Consider the following 19,896-nt stretch of genomic DNA (forward strand, 5'->3'; position numbering starts at 1 on the left):
GGAAGCTTTCCTAAAAGTAGGTCATCTCATAGCTGTTTATTGCAGGTCTTCCTACACTCCACCTGCACTACTGGCTACTTGGCTACATGAACTACAGGTCTCACCCAATCAGATAATCCCTAACTTCCTAACAGAGGTGTAAATCAAATACTATATTTTTGCACATCTTCCTTGAACTACTGGGGTTCTCATGTCATAATTGCCCTCTACTTTCCAAAAACAGAACGACGATTTGTAAAATATTGTCTAGTCTTCTATTCTTTTTCCTTTCAGGAAGGAAAATTCAAAACTCCTCAGATCTACCCAGTATATCATGTCAGCTATCAACGACACCAAATCCACTACTGCAGTTTTCCTTCTCACTGGGATTGCAGGGCATGAAGATGTCCATCTGTGGATCTCTATCCCCTTGTGCCTTATTTATGCCATATTGATAATGGGAAATACAGGTATTCTATTCATTATAAAAACGGATCCAAGCCTCCATGAGCCCATGTACATTTTTCTTTCCATGTTGGCAGTCATAGACCTTGGCTTATCCATAACCACCATGCCGACAACACTGGGCATATTCTTGTTTAACTCTAGGGAAGTCAGCCTTGATGCCTGTTTTACCCAGTTGTTCTTCATCCACTGTCTTTCGTACATTGAATCCTCTGTGCTCCTGTCAATGGCCTTTGATCGCTTCGTTGCAATCCGTGACCCGCTCAGATACGCTTCCATCTTAACCCCTCCAAGGATATTCAAGATGGGACTCGTATGTGTGCTAAGAGGGGTGGCTTTAGCATTCCCATACCCCTTTCTCCTGAAACGCCACCGATACTGTCGAGCCAATGTCCTCTCCCATTCCTACTGTATGCACAATGAGGTCATGAAGCTGGCATGTGCAGACGTCACAGTCAACAATATCTATGGCTTGTTCATCATACTCTTCACAGTGGGGTTGGACTCTCTGCTCATCCTCCTCTCATATCTGATGATTCTCAAAACAGTGCTGAGCATTGCATCCCATGCAGGGTGCCTCAGGGCCCTGAACACCTGCGTCTCCCACCTCTGCGCCATGGTACTCTTCTACATACCGATGGTCAGTCTGTCTCTGATACACAGATTTGGAAACAGCTCATCTCACTGGCTTCAGATTCTCTTTGGATACATCCACCTGCTGGTACCACCCCTGATGAACCCAATTGTGTACAGCGTGAAAAGTACACAACTACGTGTGAGGATAATCAGGGTGTTTGTCAAGTGAAGTGTCAGCTCATCACATGGATCCAAGTCTGGTGACAAGGGAGATGAAAATTTTGGGTCATGTGCATCTCTCCCATTCTTAGTACAGTGGAAGAAAACATTGTCCTCACTCTGAGTTTGTAAGCAACAAGTAGCCAGAGGCAGTTTTATTACGAGCTGCAGCAAGGGAAAAACTGGTTCGGACAGGGGGGAAGCCCCCCCCCCCCCCCGAGGCAGATCTTCGAATACAAGCAATTATGAAGCAGTTTATATACTGTCTATTAGATGTAATAACAATAACAATTAGTCTCCTTCCCATTACAAACACCAATGGCTAACAGTTATTTAGTTCCACCCAGATGCTCCTGATCTCAAGGTCCCTGCCAGAGTCAGCGTTCTATCCTTATCTCCGTAAGGAGGCGAGAGGCGAAGGCAGCGTCTAATTACAGATCTCGCGTTGTCAGGCCACAGACTTAGCCTGACTCTTGCTCTCTTGTTAACAAGACCAAGATGGCTGCACACAAATTCCCTTCTTCCCTTTTCCTGCCTCCACAATCCCCCCTTTTGTGCTTTCAGCACAACTATCTTTCTAAACCTTTATTTTCATTAAACATTACATAATTAGTACAAACATAAAAGCTATTTCTATTACTACATCTTTTACAACAACAATCCAATATGAAACTTTTAATAAGCAAAAGCAATATAATCATTAATATCCCCAATATAATTCTATGATGGGGCTGGTCTATAATTTTAGTAACATCATACAACATATCATAATTAGTAACCAAATTAGGGAGGGCAGGTACATGCTGATGGTACCTGTCCATAAGCACAGAGTCCAGATCAAAGAGAGAAACCCAAACCACTCCCACAAGTTTCTCCTTGGCAATATACAATACTTCACTTCTTTCACCAAGGTCAGTTCTTAATGTCCTTTTGTAGTCAGAAATCTTTGGGCTTTGGCGGTGTCAGAGGAGCGGACTTTTCCTCTTTTTTTTTTCTTGAAACAGTCGTGGTTCAGCATCATGCAGGGGAGAGTTTACCAGCACATCACCCTGTAATATTTTGGTTCTTCTGGTGTCCAGCAGGTAGGAAAGCAGGACCAGAAGAGAGAGGCTTATCAGCAATCGGGGTAGGATCATTTCGAGATGGAGGGATCTTTTTGCAGTGAGAAGCATTGGCCAACAGTCAGTTCTTGGCACTTCACTTTAGCAAAACTTGGTAAAGGTCTTTCTAGAGCGGTCATTCGCTAATGGACATAAGAGTCTCTATTCTCAGAGCTAAAAGCCAGCTAGCTCCTTTGGAACCAAGGTTATTTCCTAGGAATAAAGCAAACCGTAAAAACAATCCCGCGCGGTTGTTTGGTTGTTTGGTACCAGCCTTATCAAAGTGAGGCCCTTTTGGAATGTGGTTGCCAGGGGAACCAGGGTCACAGTAACTGTTGAACTGTTTTACTTCCCAAGCTGGCCTAATGATTTGAGTTTGTCAGTTCTCAGCAAGATACCATGGATTGCCTCAGTTTACTCCTATAGTTCCTCTCTCTTGACTTTGGGGTTCTCCTTAACCCACCAGGTTAAATACAATTTAAGGGGTTTTAATTTACTCTGGAAGTACGAGTACAGCACCAGCACTGTTATAAATGTTATAATCGAAACTTCCCACATAATTTGACAAACACTATTCAACTCCATCTTTAAGATATTTCATTACCTTACTGGCGCTGCCCATGATTATAGGTTTGACCTCTACTGCCTGGTTGAGTGCTGCAGAGGTAGGTGTTTGGCATGGTCCACGGTGTTTCCCTATCTGTGTGTACCTCAGACGGCCAGCCCCGATATATCTTTGGGCATTGGCCACCAATTCCTTGATCTTCACCTGCAGGGCCAGTAAACCCTCCTCTAGGTACTTACTTCCGCCGTGCCACTCAGAATCTCATGTTAGGTTACTTATCACTGCCGAAGTGCGATAGAGCCGCATTCCATCAACGGTCAGGATCATCCGGCGAGGGGCTGTTATGCACACAGATGGATATGTAGAGGGGCAGGATGGAGTGATGTGTCTGGGTAGTCAAACACCAGTAGGTACCGTTTATTTGGACCAGCTCGATGTTTTTGTTTCTCTGAGACAACCACATCAAACCTAGACAGATTCGTCATGATGTTAAATGGGCAGGTACATAAAATTTCCTTATCAAAGTAGGTGCAACAATCCCTGGGTATAGGAAGGCTCCCACACCTTCAGAATAAGTGATGCCCTCGATCTATCTATATTCTCCTTCTTTGGTACAGGCAGGGAGGTTACCATTCTGATCTGATCTGAGTGAGGAATCCCCAGAAGGGCCAAAAACAAACTGTTATACTATGCCCTGTCCAGGTGGGCCTTTGGGTCCTCATGGATTCTCTACTTCCCCACTCCCATGGGTAGGCACGGGGGAGATGGGGACTCACCACTATAAGGGCTGGGTGGTCAAAGCTATCCTATTCTTCAATACTGGCCTTCTAATACCTTTAATTTAGTTCAATTAATTAACAATCCAATTAATCTCTGGTCCAAATATCTGGTTAGGTTTAGTGAAATGGACACAGAGCTGGACAGATCCTTTGAACTATTCAGGATGAATCGGTTAGCTTGGCTGGTGTCTAGGCCTTTACAGGCACTGGATATTACTGCATCTACCAGCCTGGATTCTCATACAATTTCTGGGCTATGACATAAGTGTTGCTGACAGAGGTTCCAGGCCCAAACCAATCTGCGATGGTATCTGCTAAGCCCTGCCGTTGCCTAATCAGGCACTTGCCAATTTGATTAGCCAGTCTAGCACACAGCTGGTCTATACCAGTGTGGAACATCACCAAGGTAAGGACCAGTGACAGTTGTCCTGGTTCTGAGACGGGTCTGTTCAGGGAATGATGCACAATTGGGAGGCTCTATTTTGTCCTTAAGGACCTGGTTAATAATATCCAAATGAGGGCAAGTTAGCAATGGTCATTGTTTAACAAATGACAGCCATGCCTCAGGGGTTACCTTTGTCTGGGCTTTAAGTGGTAAGCCCCAGTGAGAGTCAGTAGGTCCAACTTCAGTGGCCTAATGTTAGTGTTTAGCTTCTTTCCCACAATATTCCATGCAAACTTTAACTCAGAGGACTGTGTATTCTTTGTCCTCGTAGTGTTCATGTTGTTACAATAAACAAAATCATTATGTGTGAATGAGGGGAGGCCCAAGGCCGTGTATTCCCCATTGCTATTAGTGTGTATTTGTTCTATGTATGTGACTTGAAGGAGGTTACATTGACTAGAGTCACTGTTTCTCTTATAGGACTAAGCATGGTTCACAGATGTTTAATTGTTAATAGGAACCTATGCAATTCCATAATTCTTGAGGCCTTTTAAGGCATCAGGCACCAATGAGTAGCAGGGCAAGTAGCTGTTATTGCAATGGTGAGGTTACTAGTTTCCTCATTGTTGTGGGCATCTTTACTTAAATATGCTGATGTCCCACTTGCCCGTGTTGTTACTTATAGATTTCTTATTATCTGGCCAAACCACTTTTATGGTTGGTATGCAAATTTGCAGAAGCTAAATATTTCATTTGTGTAGCCATTAAAGCAAAACCAATCCGGTGGGGGAGAGAGCTGGTACCTTCTGTTCAAGTATACACTCCTTGCTTCCTTCCAGTTCCTTTTTTGTTCACCTGTGGAGACATTGTTAACATTCTCCTAGCCTAAACAATTTCCAAACTATTATTCTTTCACTGAATTTTAAAGTTGCCAATTGATTGGGCCCAATTATTAATTTTGATGGTTTAAATTAATGCTTCTGCTTTACTCAAATTATCCTTTCATTAAAACAATATCCTACACACAACAATATTTGCAATACTTATTACAATTAAGACACACAAGACAAACTTGGACAGAACACAAACTTATTGTGTCATGACACAGAACCATGGTTTTTTGTTGTTGTTGTTGTTTGTTGTTTTTCTTCAGCTGGCACCAGCGCTTTCTGATGATCTGAAAGACAAGAAAACATTTCTACCCCCGTCGGGGTGGCCCATTATAACTTAAAATACTGCCTAAGATCTGTTAGGGGAATCGGTTACAGCTAGTTCCTTACCACTTCCATGGGCAAGTGAGCTACAACTTTACGAGAACAAGGGCGCTTCATCGGTACTCGTGACCTTCCAATCCCTCGAATTACCTCTAGAGTTGATAGCCCTCCCCAACAGTGGCATGCCTCAGTTTCCCTCTTGTACCACAGATCAGGCTTAAAGTGTGAAGCTATAATGCTTTTCCTTAGCACAGTGTGTTGGTCAGTTATTGTTCCAGCAAGCAAAAAGCTTTTCTTTTCCTGAAAAAAATTATATACAGTGGTACTTATTAAGACTATAGTAATAATAGTGACATTAAATTTTGTTAAATGGGCGCTTATAAATATTTTGTTTGTATTTGGACAATTTACTTGAGGGGACAGGTGTTTTATATTCCTTTGAAATAGCCAGGCAGCCTGTATTTACATATAATGTTGGATTTGAAAGAAAGCCAAAAGTGTTATCAACTCAGCCTTGAACAGAGAGACACAGTGAAGTTTCAGGGCTTGGATTCTTAAAACAAAGATTTGTTTTCTTAAAGAGTAAATTTAACCTTAAGGATTGAATGTATAGATTTCATTCTTTTAGACAGTTAACCAGTTAAGTGTCAATAGAATTCCTTATTTTCCTTTTGCAGATTTAACAAAAGTGTCTGTAGCCAAATAGTTAAATTTGATTGTTTCTTTGCCTGGATTATTGAAAAAGGCTGCAAGAAACAAGGAGTCACTTTTAAAAGCATGTTTCCCTTAAATTACTTGCTTCGTCTTTTCAAAGAAAACGTTCCTCATTCCTAGTAACTTAACTTTCCAATGACTGTATTCCTACTTTCCTTATTCCTTCCACTATGCCCAGAGGGCTCCAAACCTTTTGCCTTCCCCTTTCACATGCTTTTTCTTATGATACATCTTAATTCCTGCTAAATGACCTTTTTTTTTTTCGATGACACAGGTTTGTCCAGTATTAATGTGGTAAGGAGGATGGGCTTTCCCATTAGCCCCCACACCTCCTAATTCTTTTCAATAGGTAAATCCAAATGTGTATTATTGCAGTCAGCTATTACTAATTTTAAACTTCTCAGTATAGGGTTTTCATAACATCCATGCTGCAGCAGTTGATCTATGCTGCTGACTCTGGGGTGGATCACTCGACCATGCACTGTAAGGAGATTTATTTTGCAGAATGTGTCTCCTTGTTAGGGCAGATTTAGCTTCTAGATATAATAACAATAACAATTGGTCTCCTTCCCGTTACAAACACCAATGGCTAACAGTTATTTAGTTCCACCCAGATGCTCCTTATCTCAAGGTCCCTACCAGAGTCAGCGTTCTACCCTTATCTCCGTAAGGAGGCGAGAGGCGAAGGCAGCGTCTAATTACAGATCTCACATTGTCAGGCCACAGACTTAGCCTGACTCTTGCTCTCTTGATAACAAGACCAAGATGGCTGCACACAAATTCCCTTATTCCCTTTTCCTGCCTCCACAGTCCCAACCTCTAAGATGACAAGAAGTACTAATCTTCACTGTCCAGAGAGAGGTTGAAATGGGCTCTATGGCCTGGAGCCAGGGGAAGGAAGGTTTTGATAGTGCCATGAGAGTGGAAATTGGAGGGATAAGCTGTTGGCCTATTAAAAACCATCTGGGTGTCAGCTCCGACCTCAGGATTGCTCTCGATACAGCACTATAGAGAAGGGATTTGTATGTTGTTTCCCATGACACCTGCCCTCTCTCAGGGTATGTCTACACTACAGTGCTAATTTGAACTAACTTAGTTCGAATTAGTTAATTCGAACTAAGCTAATTCGAACTAGCACAGCTAGACTTAAACACTAGTTCGAATTAGCGTTTTGCTAGTTCGAACTAGCGCGTCCACACTGATTGGACGCAGGGGCACATTTAAGGGCAGCTGAAACCGGTTCTGGCAGGGCATCAGGTCAGTAGTTGCTTTGTGTGGCTGCTGTCTGAGGCTATCTGAGGCTCGTGCTTAAAGGGACCCCCCTGGACAGCCGGTTCTCAGCTTTTCCTGCTTGCTTGCCTACCTCGCCGAGGGACAGCAAAGCGTTGATCTCTGCGCCTGTGTGTGTCGGTGCTTCCCTTCGGGGATGCCGCCGCAGGTGACAACATGGAGCCAGAGCTCCCCCTGCACTTTCTGGTGCAGTTTCTGGACTTGCTGCTGCAAGCCTGCCAGCTATGGGTGGAGGCTGCCGTGCACCACCTGGTGCACGTCAGCCCCCTGCCTCTCCTCCTGGCCACCCTGGGGGCCATGGTGCAGATGTGGCGGCGCCTGGGCGCCAGCGTGCCCAGCCGCATCTAGCATCTGGACACCAGCAGCGACTGGTGGGACCGCATCTTCCTGGAGAGCTGGGGAGACCAACAGTGGACCCAGAACTTCAGGATGAAGAGGGACACCTTCCTGGAGCTCTGTGAGTGGCTCGCCCCTGCTCTGCGCAGAAGGGACACTTGCATGAGGTCCGCCATCCCCCTCCAGAAGCGGGTGGCCATTGCCCTCTGGAATCTCTCCACGCCAGACAGCTACTGATCCGTCGGGAACCAGTTCAGCATGGGAAGATCCACCGTCAGAGCAGTGCTCATGCAGGTACGGCACTCATCGGCCACTGGACCAGAGGCGAGGGGGGCTGCAAGGAGGGGATGGGCCGCCCCAGGGAAAATGGGGGTTGGGGGGGAAGGAGGCAAAAGTGCCCCGCACCGGAGGGGCCGGTCTCTCCCCGCCAGACTACACGCCGCCAGGAGGGTTGCTTCCGGGAGTGGGGCGCGGGGCACTGCCAGGGCACGAACACTCCAAGCCACCCGGGTGCCCCACTGATTCGTGCTTTGCTGTGTCTCTCCACAGGTGGTCAAGGCCATCAACCGAGTGCTGCTCCGCAGGGTGGTCCGCCTCGCCGACCCGGACGCCGTCATCCGGGGGTTTGGCGGCCTCGGCTTCCTCAACTGCGGGGGGGGCCATCGACGGGACGCACATCCCCATCCGTGCCCCGGAACACCAGGCCTCCCAGTACATCAACCGCAAGGGGTACTTCTCCGTGATCCTGCAGGCCGTGTGTGACCACCGGGGACAGTTCACGGACATTAATGTGGGCTGGTCCGGCAAGGCACATGACGCCAGGGTGTACCGCAACTCCTCCGTGTGCCAGAGGCTGAAGGCCAGGACCTTCTTCCCCGACCGCCACATCAGGGTCCGGGACGTGGACATGCCCATGTGCCTGGTGGGGGATGCGGCCTACCCCCTACAGCCCTGGCTCATGAAGCCCTACACGGGGCACCTCAATCCGTCCCGCCAGGCCTTCAATTCGAGGCTGACCAGGGCCCGCATCATGATAGAGGGGGCCTTCGGGCAACTGAAAGCCCAATTTAGGTGCCTCCTCACCCTCCTCGACCTCGCAGAGCACAACATCCCTCCCGTGGTGGCAGCATGTTCTGTGCTACACAATCTGTGTGAGCGAAAGGGGGAGGCTTTCCTGCCAGCCTGGATGGCTGAGGCTGACCGCATGGCTGGCCAGTACGCTCAGCCCCACACCGCCGCCATCCGGGAAGCCCAGCGGGGGGCCGTCCGGATCCGGGAAGCCCTGTGGGAGAGCTTCCAGGTGGAGGAGGAGGACTAACCTCTCTCTTGCATGCCCCACTGGGGCCTTCTTCCACCCTACCCCCTTCCCCTTTCCCCTCCTTAACCCCCCCCCTCCTAAATAATGTAAAATAAAGACACCTGTTTTGGCAAACAAAATCTCTTTATTATACATAACTGGGGTTGGGGGAGGGAGGAGAGATGATGGAAGAGGGGAGGGGGAAACCTGGGAGGGGGGAGCTGGACGGGGTTGAAGGGGAAGAAGGGAAGGGAAAGCTCAGGCTTGGGGGTCCAGCTGGCTCTCCCGTCTCACAACACTGCGAGTGCGGGGACCTCGGGGGGGAGTGGGTGTGGAGGATGGGGCAGGAGGGACAGGGGGGCGGAAGAAGCGGGAGGGGGAGCAGGAGTGGGAGGGGGAGGGGGAGCAGGGGCAGGGGGAGTAGGGGCAGCAGGGGTGGGAGGAGGAGCGAGAGCTAGGGCAGCTGCAGGAGCTGGAGCAGGAGGAGGCATGAATCTGTCGACCAGGGTCTGGAGGTGGCCTCTGAGGGCACGGCTCTGCTCCTCCAGCACCTCCAAACTCCGCTGGTACAGCCGAAGGTCCTCCCGGACCCAGTGCTCCTGATTGTGGAGCAGCCGCTCCAGGAACCGGAGGTGCCGCCTCTGGTACTCCTCCTGGTTCCTGGCTCTCCTGCTGGCCCGGGCGCGGGTGGCTGTTGCAGGCCGGGTGGTGCACCCTGCAGTCCCAGGTGCTGCGGCTGTGGTGAAACAAGAGCAGTGGTCAATTCTCCCTGGGGCCCAGGTGGGTGAAACCCAGCCCCCCTCTGGAAAGCCAGGGCCCCTGCAGGACACCCAGCTGCTGCTCCGTGGTGGGCAAGGCCCAGGCGCACGGTTCCTGCATTGGGTGGAGGGATAGGGGCCATGAGAGGAGCCCCAACCCACGTTATTCCCACACCAACGTGGGAAAGTGGACAGTTTGGGGTTCCCCACAGCAGGCTGGCCTCCCTGGTCAGCTCTTAAAATAGCCTGTCTGGTCTTGCTGAGGACGAGGACTTCACGGGAAGGGAAGGAGAAGGAAGATGCGGCCTTGGGGAAGAAATGGGGTGAGGTGGGGCCTCAGGGACACCACATTTCAAGAAAGAAGAGTAACAAAGATGAAGCAAAAGAGAAGATCAACAAAAATGATTAAAGGTCTAGAGAAAAAGGCCTATAATGGAAGACTGAAAGAATTGGGCTTGTTTAGTTTAAAAATGAGAAGAGACATAATAAAGGTCTCTAAAATGGTGTTATAAGGAGGAGGGAGAAAAATTGTCCTCCTTGGCTGCTGATGATAGGACAAGAAGCAATGGGCTTAAATTGTGCAAGGGAGGTTAGGTTGCACATTTGGAAAAATGTCCTAACTATTAGGGTGGTTAAACACTGGAATAAATTGCCTAAGGAGGTTTTGGAATCTCCATCACTGGAGGTATTTAAGAGCAGGTTGGATAGACATCTATCAGGGATGATTTAGAAGGTGCTTGGTCCTATCATGGGGGCAGGAGACTGGATTGATAACCTCTCGCCGTCCCTTCCAGTACTAGTACTCTATGATTCGATAAAACCTACTTGCTATAAAAAGACTACAGGTGACTGCGTATCTGTGGTCACAAGCACTCCAACGGAAGAGAATGACATGTCCATTTGGACTTGTCTAGTAATGATCATTTAGCACACGTGGTTTGTTGTACTCTGCTACAAGAGTGGGACAATTGTGATATTCCCCCAATGACAGGAAGTGACTTGGGCTATGACTAGACTGCAGGCTTCTTTCACAAGACGCTTTTCCAGAAGAGATCTTCTGAAAACACTTCTTCCAAAAGAGAGCGTCCACACTGTCAAAGTGCATCAAAAAAGCGATCTGCTTTTTCAAAAGATAGCATTCACACTGAATGGACACTATCTCACATTTAAACTGTGATTATTGTGGACGGAGTGGCCACCAGGGCACCTGTGCTTTTTCCTCTTTCCTCTTCTTCTGAAAGAACTCCCTCTTCCCTGTCCTCAAATGCCTTTTTCAGAAAGAGCTTTTTTAGAAGAAGGCTTCTTCCTCGTAGAAAGAGGATTACCAATGCTGGAAAAAAACCTCCGTTCTTTCAATTTTCTTTCAAAAGAACACAACTGCAGTGTAGACGTAATTAAAGTTTTTTTGAAAAACAGCTGTTTTTACGACAAAACTCTGCAATGTAGACATACCCTTGGTTTCAAGGGAAAAGAGACCATACATCCCAATTTTTCTGTGAAAATCCTATTTCTTCTTGGGCAGCAAATACTGGTTTTGAGTGTGTATAAATATTCAGAGTAACAACTTTTTCTAGTTACATTAAAAGAAAGCAGTCCATTCAACACAATGATTCTTACAGCCAATTGATGTGATTCCAGGGATAGAAGGTGGTCTATAGAATCATGACTGGTGTGGTGAAAATAGAGAAGGAAGCATTAATGACTCTTTTTCACAACAAATGAACTAGATCTCAACAAAGGAAATGAATAGGCAGCAGGATTAAAACAAAATAATGTATTGCGCCATACAGTCAGCCTGTGGAATTCTTTGCTAGAGGACATTTTGAACCTAAGAATATAACAGGGTTCAAGAGGGAATTAGAGAAATTCATGGAGGATAGATCCATCAATGACTATTAGACAGGATGGGCAGGGAAGCTGTCACTAGCTTCTATTTGACAGAAGACAGGAACTGCACGACAGCAGGTGGATCACTTGATGATTACTGTTCTGTTCATTCTATGTGGAGCACGTGATATTGGCAACTGTCAGAAAACAGGATACAGGGCTTGAAGGACCTTTAGTCTATCCTAATAAGGCTGTTTTTATGTTCTTTTACAGCCACAGAATTTCAGGTCAGAATGGAACGTTAAATTGTTTAGTCGGTACCACTGTACATCACTGGTTGCAGAATTTCCCCGTTACTCCTACATTGAACCCAATGACTTGATTTGATGCGTAACATTTGTTCATCTAAAAAGTATTTTCCATCGAGGCATCTAGGCTTCATTTGGACCTACTGGGAGATTCCACTGTCTCCCATGGGAGTTTTTCTCCCATTGGTTAAAACCCTCTATTTTTAAAATTGATGCCTTATTTAAAATCTTAATGTGTCTGGCTGAAGAGAGATTGTTCAGCTTGCAGAAACAGAGGGTCAAGGCAAATAATGATAGACGTAATAAAACAGTAAGTGGTGTGGAGAAAGTGAATAAGTAGGTTTTGTTTACTCCTTCAAAAAGACCACAGGTTACCCAACAAACTTAAGATGCAGCAAGTTTCTAACAAACAAAACTATTTCTTCAAACAATGCACAGTGAGCCTGTGGAACCCATTGCATTGGGATATCGTGAAAGACAGAATTATAAACTGATCAATAAAGAATTGGATGAATTTTGAAGACAATTCACTCAGTGGCTGTTACCCCAAAGGCAGAGAAGCAACTCAGGACTCTGAACCAATTACTGCCAGACGCCAGGAGCACACAACAGGACATGGATCACTCAATAATTACCCTATTTTGTCCATGCCCTCTGAAGTATCCTAATATAGTGACACCACTAAGACAAATATGGGGGGCAGGGTCAAAATGGCTTTGGTCGTATCTGCACTCGCACTGTCATAAGACAGGACACTGGGCTGCATGGACCATTAGCCATGCTTATGTTCTTAATTTTCTCCACTGATGGATGGGCTGCTGCTGACATCCTGTTCTACAGGATCCCTTAGATTTAGAGCAGACATGGGCTCCCTAGAAAATGTCTAGGCACCTGGTGAGTGGGAGGCTGACTGGGGGGGGGAGGGAGGGAGGGGGGGAAAGGGGGCGAAGGGGGTGAGTGAGCCACCTAGGGGTGTGGTCTGGTAGCACCAGAGAGAGAGGCTCATGGTTTCAGCTGGACAACAGAAAGTTCCACCCTCCCCCTAGAGAAAATTGTGGCCAAAACTAAAATGTTTCCTTTTCATCCATTCTGGGGGTGAATTTTCATGGAAGAAGGATCATTTGTCTCTGAGAGCTCATCTGCCAGGATGCCGCCCTCCTGCAGCTGCCTCAATGTGCAAGAGAAATGGGAAGTTTTTCATCTGCTTCTCTCTAAGATAAATGAAGGTTGCACTGACATAACCTAGGGATGCATTGTGGGAAGGGGAAAATCTCCCACTTAGTTTATGGCTGGGGTCCTGTGACCATTAGCTACTGTAGCCACTTCTCCCAACTCTGTACAGACCCATTCAGCAGGCCCTGTGGGCAGTGGCTACTGCGACAGCCTGTGGAGACACATCTCTGATGAGCCTGTGCTAGCAGGGAGCCAGAGAGGGTCCTAGAAAAGTAGAGGACACCAAGAAATGGGGGGGGGGGGGAAGAGGGGAGAAGGAACATAGATGCCAATGAACCAGTGAGGCCTGGCCTAACTTTGGGCATCCCTGGATCTTGGGTATCCTGTTTCATTCTTCAGGGAAGGCCCCTCCCCTTCTGGACCAATGCAATGTACATGGAGCCTTGTGGAATCTCCCTTCCCTGGCCTGCACCTTGGATTTGTGATGCAGGAAAATGAGGCTGCTCTGAGAAATCTGGTCCATTCTTATTCTGACTCTCATATTGCATTATAATTCAGCAAGATCACAGCTCTGATGGCATCGTCGTTACTACTCAGGGTTCTATGTGTCCAATCAGAACCATAAGAACCGCGATGACGAGCCCAGATTCCAAGAATGGAGCCTGCTGCAAAGATGCATCCATTGTGATTTGGCCTCGGAAGTTTGCTATTGGACGTGAGGGGGTTAAAGCTGGTGCACACAGAGCCAAACAGTTGAGACTCCCCTATGGTCAAGTGTCCCCAAGGGAATGTAGAGGCATGCTGCATAAAGGCAGTTGCCTCCCTACCTCTACAGACACTGCCTGCTGCCTGTGCAACCTCTCTGATACTCCTTGTGCTGTAGGGTGAAGACCTCTGATGCCAGCGGCTCCCTTCTAGCAGGAACTGGGTACGTGGGCAGGTTTCACTGTCTGTAACATGCCAAGTGCAGGGTGAAGGCTGCAGGCTGTTTGCATTGGCAGATGTTCTGTGCAGCGGCAGAGGACTCCGCTGGGCTGTTGGGGTGACCCAGTGACAGGGCTGGAGGGCAGGCAGCCGTAGGTAGCCTGGAAACCCTCCCCTACATCTGCTCATTCACTATAGGTTATTTAAGCTACACAGAAATCTGGCTCTCAAACAAAGCTCAGAGTGTTAAAACGCTGATGCTCTGAGTCAGGATTTTTCAAATGGTCCCATGCTGCACAGTGGGTTACTCAAGATACACAGAAATCTGGCAATCCACTGTTCCCTCCCCTTCCCCATTTGCTTAACCTTGATTTGAAATAAGAAACCGGGACAGTCATGAACTGTGTGCCCATATATTAAACTGTCCCCCATCACCTGCAACACATTTATTTCCAGTCCTTATGGGTATGTCTACACTAGCTCGTTAGTTCGAGCTAGGTAGGCAAATGAGGGCAACCGGAGTTGCAAATGAAGCCCGGGATTTAAATATCCCGGGATTCATTTGCATGTTCCCAGGCGCCGCCATTTTTAAATCCCCCTTAGTCCGAACTCCATCCTAATTTGAACTACCGGTACTTCTCATGGAATGTAGACCTAGCCTCCTGGAATGAGGAGTAACGGTAGTTCGAATTAGGGTCTCTAATTCAAACTACCTACCCCGTGCCGCGTGTAGCCGCGGGCACGGAGTTTGGACTAAGGGGGGTTTAAAAATGGCAGCGCCCGGGAAGATCCAAATGAAGCCCGGGATATTTAAATCCCGGGCTTCATTTGCAACTCCGGTTGCCCTCATTTGCCTACCTAGCTCGAACTAACGAGCTAGTGTAGACATACCCATATATCTGTCTTGTTGTGCTAAAAGCCCCATTTGGGTGTGGGAAATGAACCACACGGCATCTTTGCTCTTCACACATATTAGTGAGGATGTAAAAGTATTAAAAGTGAAACCCAAAATTCTCTCCCAGGCTAAGAAACAGGTTCTTATGCTAAGATCCCTCTCTGACCTGAGAAATCATCTCTGAGCCTAGGTCTACACTACATTTTTTCCAGAAAAAGCTACACAAAATGTGCTCCACAATTTTGCATAGCTTTTTCTGATTTTTTTTTTACAAGAAGCTTGTCCAAAATTTGGCGCATCTAGAATTGGCCAAATTTCAGAAAAAAACCCTCTTTCAGAAGCCCCCTTCTTCCTTGTGTAACGAGGAATACAGGGGCTTCTGAAAGAGCGTGTGTTCACTTCTGCAAAAAGAAAAAAAGCAAAAGAGCAAATGTGTTCTCTGGATATGGCAGGGTTTTTCTGAGATTCCAGAGGTATCCCCCCTCCCCCCAAAAAACCCACAGTGTAGATATAGCCTGAGAGATCAGAGGGGAAAATGGGTTGATGTGTGAGCTAATGTACATATGTGAAATCTTACGCTCAAACTTGTCATCATGAGAGAAATATTCCAAGCCACACTTTATCATGCTTATATATTGGAAGCCAGCAGCAGAGTTGTTGGAATGTCTAAGGGAAGGAGCAGGGGCAACTTTACTTCTTGATGGGTTTTAGTTTAGAAAGTATAGGACAGTACTCCAAATACTGCTTGCAATGGGCTTGTGCAATGAACTCGTTGTTCAGGAAACAGTGGTATGATGCCATCCCTTAGGAAGCAACAAGAAGTCCCTTAGCACTTTATAGACTAACAAAGATATATATATACAGAGAGAGAGAGAAAGAGAGAGAGAGATGTGAGTAGCATGGAGAGAAAAGGGGGGAACCTCTCAATTTATAGTGGTAAAAGAATGGAGCGCGGGGGGGGGGGGTACCTGTCAGTTGTAAAACTGATGGCAGTGAGACTAATTGAGTGGTCTGGAAGTGTCCCATCATTAGTTTTTATCTCACTAGCATGTGGAATGTAAGAAAAGCAGGTTTTATAAGGGACCATCCACTTCTTATCTTTGTTGAAACTAGGAGAGAGTGTAAAATTGGCATATGAAGCTCAGTTCTGCTCTCTCTCTTTCTCTCTCTCTCTCTCTAGTTGGTTTTGGAAATTCCTTTGTAGAAGAATGGTCACATTTAAATCCATTCATGAGTGCCCAGGTGGGTTAAAATGTTCGTCTACAGGTTTCTGTTATTACCATTTCTGATACCTGACTTGTGTCCATTTATACTTCATAATAAAGACATCAACATAATGTAAGTAGAGTAACGGGACTATGGGATGAGAGCCGAGGAACCTTGTTTCGAGGTCAGCTATAAAGGTGTTGGCATATTGTGAGGCCATCGGGGTGCCTGTAGTTGTGCTGCAGACTTGAAGGTATACATTATCCCCAAACTGCAAATAGTTGACGGTGAGGACTTAGTCATTAGGTGTACTGTGGTGTATTTGAGGTTAATGTTCCTGACAGCTAATAATCCCTCATCGTCTGGAATGCTGGTGTCTGCTAAACCCAGTGGCTGTGTTTTCCGGAATAAGCTGTGAGCTGTCTACACTGGCCCCTTGAATTTCCGGAAAAGCAGTGACGATTTGCTGTAAGAAATCAGCTGCTTTTCCGGAAAAACTATGCTGCTCCCGCTTAGGCAAAAGTCCTTTTTCCGGAAAACTGTTCCGGAAAAGGGCCAGTGTAGACAGCACAGTAGTCTTTTCCAGAAAAAAGCCCCGATCACGAAAATGACGATTGGGGCTTTTTTCCGGAAAAGCGCGTCTACATTGGCCACGGACGCTTTTCCGGAAAAAGGGCTTTTCCAGAAAAGCATCCTGCCAATGTAGACGCTGTTTTTCCGGAAATACTTATAACGGAAAACTGTTCCGTTTTAAGCATTTCCAGAAAAAGGTGCCAGTGTAGACACAGCCAGCGAGTTCAATCCTTGAGGAGGCCATTTAGGGATCTGGGGAAAAATCTGTCAGGGATGATACTTGGTCCTGCTGTGAAGGCAGGGGACTGGACTTGATGACCTTTCAAGGTCCTTTCCAGTTCTAGGAGATAGGCATCTCCATTCCAAAAAAAATTAAAACAAAAAGTGTCAAGAGCATTTACATCCACGGTGTCCAGGAAGTTACTGGTGTCTAGAAGGTAGGTAGGATTGCTGATAGTATAGGGTCTGAGGAGAGAGTCAAAATAACTGTATAATCCTCCTGCTACCACAACCGCAACAGTTCCCCCCATTCACTGCCCATGGCATTATAAAATAGGCCACACTGAGGTGGTATTGCATGTTTGGGATTGTCAATGTTTTAATATCACGCAGTGCTCAAGTAGGGCATGGAAATCCCAGCCACAATATATTAATGGGGCCAAGAGCTTGTCGGGATTCAAAAAGTGGCTGGATATTTATATGGGTAACTAGAAAAATCCAACTTCAGTCATGAGTATTTTCTGAGAACTCTTGGAAGGCCAATCAACAGTTGTGATTGGCATCACAAAATATATCCATGTCTCAGGAAGTGTGCAACTTTCCTAGAAGTAGGTCATCTCGTAGCTGCCTATTGCAGGTCTTCCTTCATTCAAGCTGCAGGTTCTAGTACTAGTCACTGGATATTGGGCATAATGGACTACAGGTCTCATCCAACCAGACCGTCCCTAACTTCCTATCAGAGGTGTAAATCCAAGAATATATTTTTGCTCCTCTTCCTTGAACTACTGGGGTTCTTGTGTCATAACTGCCCTCTACTTACTGAGAACAGAACAATGTCTCGTAAAATATTGTCTTGCCTTCTATTCTTTTTCCTTTCAGGAAGGAAAATTCAAAACTCCTCAGATCTACCCAGTACATCATGTCAGATGTCAATGTCACCAAATCTACTCCTGCAGTTTTCCTTCTCACTGGGATACCAGAGCATGAAGATGTCCATCTGTGGATCTCTATCCCCTTGTGCCTTATTTATGCCATATTGATAATGGGAAATACAGGTATTCTTTTCTTTATAAAAACAGATCCAAGCCTCCATGAACCCATGTACATTTTCCTTTCCATGTTGGCCATCACAGACCTTGGATTATCAATGACTACTATGCCGACAACACTAGGCGCATTCTTGTTTAACTCTAGGGAGATCAACCATGATGCCTGTTTTACCCAGTTGTTCTTCTTCCACTCGCTTTCATACATTGAATCTTCTGTGCTCGTGTCGATGGCCTTTGACCGCTTCATTGCAATCCGTGACCCACTAAGATACATTTCCATCTTAACCCCACTGAGAATAGCCAAGTTAGGACTGGTGTGTATGCTAAGAGGGGTGGCTTTAGCACTCCCATACCCCTTTCTCCTGAAACGCTACCCATACTGTCGAGCCAATGTCCTCTCCCATTCTTACTGTATGCACAATGAGGTCATGAAGCTGGCTTGTGCGGACATCACAGTTAACAATATCTATGGCTTGGTCATAATACTTTCCACAGTGGGGTTGGACTCTCTGCTTATCCTCCTCTCGTATGTGATGATTCTCAAAACAGTGCTGAGCATTGCATCCCGCATGGAGACCCTCAGGGCCCTGAACACCTGCGTCTCCCACCTCTGCGCCGTCCTGCTCTTCTATACACCAATGGTCAGTCTGTCTCTGATACACAGATTTGGAAACAGCTCATCTCACTGGCTTCAGATTCTCTTTGGATACATCTACCTGCTGGTGCCACCCCTGATGAACCCAATCGTGTACAGCGTGAAAAGCAAACACCTGCGCATGAGGATAATCAGGCTTTTTGTCAAGTGAAGAGTCATTTCAACATATTAATCCAGCTCTGGTGATGAGGGAGATGAAAAATATGGGCCACATGCATCTCCTCCCTCATTGGTCTCAGTGACAGTAACTCGAATTTGCTTTGGATAAAATACATCATGTAACCTATCAGTTTTAATATCTCAATCTGCTGTATCTTAATATCTTAGGGTATGGCTACACTACAGTACTAATTTGAACTAACTAAGTTCGAATTAGTTAATTCGAACCTAGCTAATTCGAATTAGCGCATCTAGACTTAAAAACTAGTTCGAATTAGAGTTTTGCTAATTCGAACGAGCATTTCCACACTGATTGGACGCTGGGGCACATTTAAGGGCAGCTGAAACCGGTTCTGGCAGGGCATCAGGTCAGTAGTTGCTTTGTGTGGCTGCTGTCTGAGGCTATCTGAGGCTTGTGCTTAAAGGGACCCCCCTGGACAGCCGGTTCTCAGCTTTTCCGCTTGCTTGCCTACCTCGCCGTGGGACAGCAAAGCATTTTTCTCTGCACCTGCCTGTGTCAGTGCTTCCCTTTGGGGACGCCGCCTTAGTTGGCAACATGGAGCCAGAGCTCGCCCTGGGCTTTCTGGTGCAGTTTTTGGACTTGCTGCTGCAAGCCTGCCAGCAACAGCTGGAGGCTGCCTGTCACCACCTGGTGCAAGTCAGCCCCCTACCTCTCCGCCTGGCCTCTTTGGGGGCCATGGAGGAGCCGCAGCAGCGCCTGGACGCCAGCGTGCCCCGCTGCATCTGGCGTCTGGACACTAGCAATGACTGGTGGGACTGCATCATCCTGGAGCGCTGGGGAGACAGATAGTGGACCCAGAACTTCAGGATGAAAAGGGACACCTTCCTGGAGCAATGCGAATGGATCACCCCTGCTCTGCGGTGATGGGACACTCGCATGAGGCCCGCCATCCCCCTCCAGAAGTGTGTGGCCATCGCCCTCATGAAGCTCTCCACGCCAGACAGCTACCGATCCATCGGGAACCAGTTCGGCGTGGGGAGATCCACCGTCGGAGCAGTGCTCACGCAGGTACAGCACTCACCAGCCACTGGGCCGGGGGGGGAGGGCGGCTGTAAGGAGGGGATAGGCCGCCCCAGGGAAAATGGGGGAGGGGAGGAGGAGAAAGTGCCCTGCACTGGAGGGTTCGGTCTGTCCTGGCCGTACTACACGCCGTCCGGGGGGGTTGCTTCCGGTAGTGGGGCGCGGGGCAGTGCCAGGGAACTAACACTC

General features: G+C 47.0%; 2 protein-coding genes across 2 annotated transcripts; both read left to right on the plus strand.

Annotated features, from left to right (window-relative positions):
• Positions 1 to 313: 313 nt before the first annotated feature.
• LOC102460706 (olfactory receptor 51G2-like) lies at positions 314 to 1,249 on the plus strand. Its single transcript, XM_025189374.2, has one exon. The coding sequence runs from the start codon at positions 314 to 316 to the stop codon at positions 1,247 to 1,249; it is 936 nt and encodes a 311-aa protein (XP_025045159.1).
• Positions 1,250 to 17,721: 16,472 nt separating this feature from the next.
• Positions 17,722 to 18,657, plus strand: LOC102460947 (olfactory receptor 51G2-like). The gene has a single exon (XM_006132542.2). It carries the CDS (start codon positions 17,722 to 17,724, stop codon positions 18,655 to 18,657), a length of 936 nt encoding a protein of 311 aa, XP_006132604.2.
• The last annotated feature ends 1,239 nt before the right edge of the window (positions 18,658 to 19,896 follow it).

The sequence above is a fragment of the Pelodiscus sinensis genome, chromosome 1 (assembly GCF_049634645.1).
Source record: "Pelodiscus sinensis isolate JC-2024 chromosome 1, ASM4963464v1, whole genome shotgun sequence".
NCBI lineage: Eukaryota > Metazoa > Chordata > Testudines > Trionychidae > Pelodiscus > Pelodiscus sinensis.

What these genes read in the sequence shown, in the direction of transcription:
- LOC102460706 (XM_025189374.2), top strand. Translation starts at nt 314, where the DNA reads ATGTCAGCTATCAACGACACCAAATCCACTACTGCAGTTTTCCTTCTC.
- LOC102460947 (XM_006132542.2), top strand. Translation starts at nt 17,722, where the DNA reads ATGTCAGATGTCAATGTCACCAAATCTACTCCTGCAGTTTTCCTTCTC.